Source organism: Brassica rapa, chromosome A07 (genome assembly GCF_000309985.2).
Source record: "Brassica rapa cultivar Chiifu-401-42 chromosome A07, CAAS_Brap_v3.01, whole genome shotgun sequence".
In the NCBI taxonomy this organism is placed as follows: Eukaryota; Viridiplantae; Streptophyta; class Magnoliopsida; order Brassicales; family Brassicaceae; genus Brassica; species Brassica rapa.
Window position 1 is genome coordinate 7,471,318 of NC_024801.2, and position 7,658 is coordinate 7,478,975.

General features: G+C 32.6%; 1 protein-coding gene across 1 annotated transcript; it reads left to right on the forward strand.

Annotated features, from left to right (window-relative positions):
- Nucleotides 1–2,218: 2,218 nt before the first annotated feature.
- Nucleotides 2,219–3,384, forward strand: LOC103828515. The gene is made up of 3 exons (XM_009104113.3): nucleotides 2,219–2,493; nucleotides 2,582–2,651; nucleotides 3,033–3,384. The coding sequence occupies exons 1-3, from the start codon at nucleotides 2,325–2,327 to the stop codon at nucleotides 3,175–3,177; spliced, it is 384 nt and encodes a 127-aa protein (XP_009102361.1). The 5' UTR covers nucleotides 2,219–2,324; the 3' UTR covers nucleotides 3,178–3,384.
- Nucleotides 3,385–7,658: the final 4,274 nt, after the last annotated feature.

The following is a 7,658-nucleotide window of genomic DNA, read 5'->3' on the forward strand; positions in this document are numbered from 1 at the left end:
ATCCAAAAAAACTCAAAATTTTGATTCTAAATTTTTTATGGTTCATAGAGCCATTAAAACTTACGATTCTTGGTGGGTTACTTTTTGTTTGAGAGATTCTGGGTGTTTGGAGAAGACTTATGTGTGCTAAACAAGTTATCTCACTAGTTGAAACTATGAAATCAGTTTTTGTTTCCAGATATGTTCGCCCAAACGACTTCCGGGTAAGTCTTCTGGCTGTAGACGACTTAACTAGAAGTCTTATGGTTAGTGCAGAGGTTAGTTTTGCAATTGAATTTTAAATTTGTTTTTAGAGACGGCTTCCATGGAATTCGTCCATCTTTGTTTGTTAAAAAAAAATCTCGAAACGACTTTCGTGTAATTCGTTTAGGTAAACGGGTTAGTTTTTATTTGACCGGATTGTGTCAGAAATTTAACTTTTCCTGGACTACTTAGGGGGCGACTGGTTTTTCCGCTACCACCCGCAAACGCAGCTTTTGCGGTTAGTAGCGGTTGTCGGCGGTTTGCAACAGTCACTCAAATCGCTCTAAACCGCTTCAAACCGCTCCGAATCTCATAAATTCAAAAGCTGGCTCCAGCTATCGTTTGCGGTTGCGGGCGGTTGCGGGATGGTAAAAAAAATTTCTTTTTAAAAAAAAAATATATATGCAAAAGTAAAAATATTTAATAAAATTTTTAAAATTGAAACTATGCAAATATTAAAATATATCTATTATATTTTAATTAATATTATAAAACTTTATAATAAAAACAATTTCAATAAATTTTCAAAAATTAAAATTATAACTTTCTAAATATAAATTTTATATTTATTATAATTTTATGATTTTTGATATTTTTATATATTTATATTAAATATAAATATTGTTAATTTATTATTTGACTGTGACCGTATTTGGTAGTTAAACCAGTCATAAGTCACCCGCAAACGCACCAATTTTTAACCGCAGTACCAATCGTACAAATCTCTTAAAACCGCTAGAAACCGCAACCGTCCGCATCCATAAACTCCCGCAACCGCAACCGCTGCGTTTGAACCAGTCAGGCCCTTACACATAAGTCGTCTAGTAGAAAATTCTAAAAATCAATATTTTGTTATACCTAGACGATTTCCATATAAGTCGTTTCAGGTTAGATTTGCCATTGAAATATAAAACTTAAAAATTTAATTCTTTCTAGATGACTTACACGGAAGTCATCTGTCTGACGACTGTGTAAGTCTCTAGGAAAAGTCAAATTTCGGACACAATCAGGTCAAATGCAAAACTAACCCGTTTACCGTATACGACTTACATGGAAGTCGTCTCGATATTTTTTTTTAACAAACAAAGATGGACGACTTTCATGTAAGTCGTCTAGGTTAAAAATCAATTGTAAAACTAACCTAAATGGACGACTTCCTAGAAGTCTACCAGACGACTTCTGTGGATGTCGTCTGCGTTAATGTTTAAAAAACTTTCATTTTCTCTAAAACGATAAATATTTTTTAATATTTTCTATTAATTCATGCATATTAGTCAATACGGGGACTACTGAATGAAATTTATAACTTAACTGGTGGTATTTATGAGGTTACCAACATTCATATTTAGTAAAGTTTCTACGTTATTTTTTGTAAATTTGTTAAGTAAGTTTAAGCTAAGTTTTTTAACTTTCAAAAGTCTTAAGTAACTTCCGAGAATACTTTTAGTGAAAGTGTTATATGTTTGAACTTATGTAAGATTTGATATTTTGTGAATTTGACTAAGTCTAGATTAGTTAACCGTACAGTTATAAATATTTTTTACCTTTAAAAATGAAGGTAAAAGTGGTTAAAGTAAACATGAAAAATGGTATTATGAATGTGGTATTTTTCGCAAATTCCTAAATAAAATAATGAAATAAATTAAACAAATATATATATCTCAAGAAATATAAAATTAAGTTCTCAGTCAAAAATATATTAATTTCCTTCTCAAGTTTTTTTAATTCATTTAGAAAAATATGTACTTATACTTTATTCATAATTCATGTTTATTTTGATGGACCTTTTAATCTATGGATTTTATTGATAAATGTGGATCATTTATTTATAGAAATAAATCAGAAATAAGATTATATTTTATTTTTGACCTTTTTAAATACCGAATTTGCATATCCTCTCAAGAATGTAGCGTCTTGCAAAAAATCTGTCATCTGAACATAAATAAGAGATAAGATTTATGTATCTGAATGTTTACCAAATGTCATCCAGTGGAACCACAAATGCCACGTATTTCCAACTAATATAACAAAAAATTGGAAACCATTTGATATAGTGAATATTAACAAACAAAAACCTATTGATGTTAGAAATGGCAGCCAAACTCCACATCCCTTCTTCCTTTAGCCACAAGGCCAATGCTTCGACAACTTCATCATCTTCCTCATATTCATCGTTGCTTGCTCTGCCTCAATTCCTCTGTACACCGTGTTCATCAGGCTTTACACAGTTCAAGCTTCACGCCAAATTAGGTACTTTATATCTCTTTCAAATCAGGATTTTCCTATCTATTTTTTTTTATTAAGAGAAAGACTTTCTTTATACCTGATCCTGCTTAAGGTGGAGGAGATGGAGAAGTGAAACCTAAAGAAAAGAAGAAGTTCATAACCAAAGAAGAAGAACCAGAGCAGTTAGTTTTTACTTACCTATCATATCCACCTCTCAATTTCCTATCACAAAATGGCCAAATTGTGCAAAACGTTATATCTAGAAACAAGAAAAGTGTAACTTAATTAAAAAAACTGGCGAATTGTTGACTCTTTTGTTGTTTATTATCTGACGAATCAAATTTCCAAATAAAATTTTATTTTTGTAACCACACAACTAAAATCTAATTCCCATGGTTAGTGGGGAAGAGTTTACTTGTGACTCATACACATTCGTAGTTTTACCGAGCTAAACGGTTTGTAGTGGTGCTGTCTTACCACTGCTCGTGTCCTTATCCGAATCGGAACTCCTTACCATGTTATGTGATTTATTCTTACTTGCCCATTATTACATTAATACGTAGGTATTGGCAAAGCGCTGGCGAAAGAGAAGGGGAGAATCCGATGAAGACTCCTCTCCCTTACATAATTATTTTTGGTATGTCAACTCCATTCGTCATCTTAGCCATTGCTTTTGCCAATGGTTGGATCAAAGTTCCTATTCGCTGAGCATTTCATTTTTACTTCTTCTTCCCTTGTTTAAGTCTCTAAACATGAAATGAAACATAGACATCTTCTTCGGCTGTAAAAGAAAACAAAGTATGCGTTTATATTGTATGGTTCTCTCATTCATCTTTCGTTTTTGCACTTTTTCTTCTTTATTTAATTTTTGAGTTCTTTATAATCAAAAACTTCGGATCATCTTTAGATGTTTTGCAAGAAAAAAAAGTTTCGAAACTCTGCTTTGTAGGCTATAAACTCGAACCTAAAAGTGGCAAAAAATAATCAAGGAAAAATTGAGAAGCTTCAAAAAGATAAGGTTACCAGTGTTGCAAAAGATGATTATTCATCATGGTAAGAGATGTCCCACTCTCATCAAATATGTGTGATTATCACTATACACATGTCTCTACCATATCTTTCGTTGGTAAATATCTGAGTCCATGACCGACTTTAGTGGGTTATAAATACCCTTTCTTTCTCATTGTTGTAAGATTGTAAGATAAGAAACAAGATAAATAATAATATCATTTTTGTCTATTCTCTTTCTTTCCCTTCGTTACTTTTCTTCACAAAAGATAGAAATAAATATATTATTAATATATATTTATCTAAACAAAAGAGATCCAGTCTCATTCTTTTGTTTTATTATATAACACGTTATCAGCACGAAGCTCTGGCCAACTGAGATTTATCAATCCGAAAGTTCTTAAACCAGTCGAGGTAATGTTTAAATTTATATACTTAATTTATTTAAATTTTATTATTGTTCTGGAGTGAAAGGCTAGGCCTTCTCCGTTTATTTTTCGGGATGATAAGTGTTACCTTTTCCGACTGATCGTTATGGTAGACTAGGTCTTAACGATCAGAGAAACACGTGGTAGGCTTTGCCTCCGTGAATTGAAAAAAAAAGTTACGTGAAAGGCTTTGCCTCCGTAAATAAAAAAAAGAAAAGGTCAAAAATAGTAGACTAAGTCTCCTCGGACCTTGAAATAAGTAAAAGTCAAAATGGTAGACCATGTCTCCTCGGACTTTGAAAAATGATCAATATGGTAGTCTATGACTCCTCGGATCATGTGGTAGGCTGAGCCTCCTGATTTTATTAATGCTATTTAAATTTCTACAATTTGATTTATGCATTTATTTTATGCTTTTAATTTTTGCATTTAAAATTCTCGTCTTTATTATAATATTATTCTGTGAATAATGTTATCATGTGAATTTTGACAAAGCTCAAAATTAATGCCCTGGCTATTACGAAAAATAATTATAAAACTTAGGCAGTGGGTGCAAAGATGCACCTGAGAGAAAATGAGCTTTGAGAAATCATCGATAAGTTGAAAACTATATCGGATGAGAAAAAGAAAAGCCATGATAATTTACACCACTTCAATGATGGTTTATAAGATGAGGTGTATCATGAGAAAAGATCTAGAAGATCTTTGAATAATTAAATCCTTGAAAGAAAGGATTCAATAAATAGTTGGAGTTGATGTAAATCTTTTTTGAAAACTTAAAAAAAAATATGAAATCATGATACTAAACCATAAAGTCGGTCCTACTAGAAAAGGACGAGGGTGTAGATGCGGTTGAAACCTCCTATCATGGTCGTGGAAGAGGACGAGGAAGAAGATTCCGTCCCTATGAGAATAATGAAAACTTCCACGAAAAATGAAAGTGGTCGGGTGATAAAAGGCAAACAAAACAGGTTTGCTATAGATACGGCCAGAAAGAAAATTGGGTACGCAGTTGTCGTACGCCAAATATTTCGCCGATCTATATTGAGAATCAAAAAGAAAAAGAGAAAGGAAGTATATTAATTTTCGTCTCTTATGAGCCCGGACCATCTTTCATAGCTTGAATACTCATCTTGATGATTCAGATTTTCTAGTTGGTCTAGAAAATAAAATAAAATATCGATGTGATATAAGAATTATCTTCCTAAATAAGATTTTGAGATTCAGGATGGAGATAGATATACCTGACAGATATGGAGTCATCGTACATGACTACTAAAGGTAACAAATATCTCTCCTCTCTCAAAATAAATAAGTATAGTATCTAGTAATATAAAAATTACTATTGGCTCTAGAGGAACTTATGATGAAAAGACATGCATAAGAAAAAATGGCAAAATTATAAATGAGTGGTAAATCTGAAGTTTACTGATATATAGTCATCTCCAATAATGTTATCAACATTATTGTGAAATGCTGAAAAACTAAAGAAAATAAAGAAAACAATCATAGGTGATGAATCATCAAACAAGTTCATAATATGTGATTTTTTTAAACAGACCCCAAATTAAGATCTCACTCTAAAGGATTTGAAACATAATTTATCCCAAATGGGAAAACTGAATATGTTATTGGTTCTAGAGTGGGATTCGGTATGAGATTTTAGACATGGAGTGTCATCATCTCGAAGAGGAGAATTAAAGAATCCGAATGAGTGGAACATTGAAAAATTATGTTCGCACTTAAAAAAGAACTTGATAAAGTAAATTCAAGATAATCCCATGATCGAGTGTAAATATGCAGTTGTGCATGTAATAAAGACATAAACAATCCAGAAGGATAAAATATATGGATATTTAGAAATATGCTCGCAAGTTTGCTAGAAGCATATGATAAGCTGATGGAATGAGATATGTGAAATGGATTACAATGAAAAGTAGAATAATCCATTTACAAAATATCTGTCAGACATTTTGATGAAAAAAATGATATCTCATATTCGAGCTGAAAATGCTCCAATAAGAAAATAGTATCCTAAACGGCCAATATATGAGTCTATGGCACGCTAGAGACATGATACACCACTTTGGTTCCAAAGAGTCCTCGAAAATGAGCAAAAATATAAATTGAGGATGAATCTCATGATGAGACCGTTGATATGGTTAATATTACAGTCATGTACCTGGGTAAATCATCAATGATGATAAAGAGATCTCGATTAACCATATCAGTACGGGTATAAAGATGGAACCAAAGAAAAAAAATAGATTGTCGACAATAATAAAAAAGCGCTATATAAATAAAGATTACAAATCTACCTCTATATATGAGGATATAGTGAATTGATTGGCCATCAATTCGATATAAAGCTCGTTAGAAAAACAAGAGATTTTTGGACCAAAAGTCCAAGGTATAGTTCTCCAGAGAATGAAAGATGACCTTGAGGTATGAAAAACGGCTTGTTCCGAGGTCGCTGGAGAAAATTTAAAATAGATGCAATATATTGAAATGTCTGGCAGGACAAAAATGACTTGAGTTGCATCTTGATATTTAGTAGTCTCTGGAGAGTTAAAGATAGTCTTGGGAATGTATAAAACTCTGGAAGAGTTAGAACAAGCCGTATAAAAGGTATCTTGAACCAGTAACTGGTGATATGTTTACGGCACGATTTGTCAATTGTCATTTTAATGAAGGTGAATTTCCAGCGTTAGGAGGAGGAACTTGAGAAATTCCTAAAGAAATTACATGGTGTACATAGTCGTTGTTACACCTTGGTCCCCCTACGGATCAAAGAGAGCTGGAAATTCAGAAAATTGTGCATTTGCATAATTTGGCAAACCAGTTACCAAATGTGTTCACAGATACGATATGATATACCCGCTGAAAGTGTTCCATCAAAAGTTGATGTTCCTAAAGAACAAACTGTTGGAAATAAAATGAACCTAGGGTTCAGTTAAAGAGGGGGAGACTAGCGGGTTCTAGAGATAAAAACCCCAAAAGAAATTGGTTGAGAAAATTTGCAAAGTTCCAGATGAACTTGATAGTAAAAAATGTCTGAAAGAAGACATAAGTGGAAAGGTTCAATGAGAACCTGATGCTAAAAGATGTCTGAAAGAACACTTAAATGGTAAGGTTCCAGAAGAACCTGATATTATAAGATGTCTGAAAGAAGGCATAAGTGGAAAGGTTCCAGAAGAACATGATACTGAAAAATGTCTGAAGAAGGCATAAATGAAAAGGTTCAAGATAAACCAAATAAAGATGATCCAGATGACGAAAAGGGAACATAAAAGTATGAGATTTCCATCAAATACACCCTTGATGAAAAGTTATAAGATAAAAGATGTTGATGGAATGTTCTCCTTTTCTGTGTCCAAAGAAATCGATCATAAAAGTGATGATCCTGATCCAAGATCCATTTGTTAAAAAGACATGATTGGGAGGAGGCAGAAGGCCATTCAAATTGAATTATTCTCCCTAAATAAAAGGAATTTCTTTGGACCTATAGTCATAACGCCAGAGAATATAAATTTTGTTGGGTATAAGTGGGTATTCGTGAGAAAAGTAATACGATATAAAACCTGATTAGTTGCCCAAAGATTTTCTCAGAGACCGGGAATTGATTTTGAGGAAATGTATTCCCGGTAATGGATGCAATTACGTTTAGATTTTTGATGAGCTTAACGGCGTCTAAAAATCTTGAGATGCATCTCATGGACGTTGCGACTGCATATTTGTATGGTTCGTTGGATA

Excerpts from the sequence above, each read along its gene's own strand:
- LOC103828515 (XM_009104113.3), top strand. The coding sequence starts at position 2,325 with ATGTTAGAAATGGCAGCCAAACTCCACATCCCTTCTTCCTTTAGCCAC. Across the intron at positions 2,494-2,581 it reads CAAGCTTCACGCCAAATTAG|GTGGAGGAGATGGAGAAGTG; the intron begins GTACTTTATATC and ends ATCCTGCTTAAG. Across the intron at positions 2,652-3,032 it reads AAAGAAGAAGAACCAGAGCA|GTATTGGCAAAGCGCTGGCG; the intron begins GTTAGTTTTTAC and ends ATTAATACGTAG.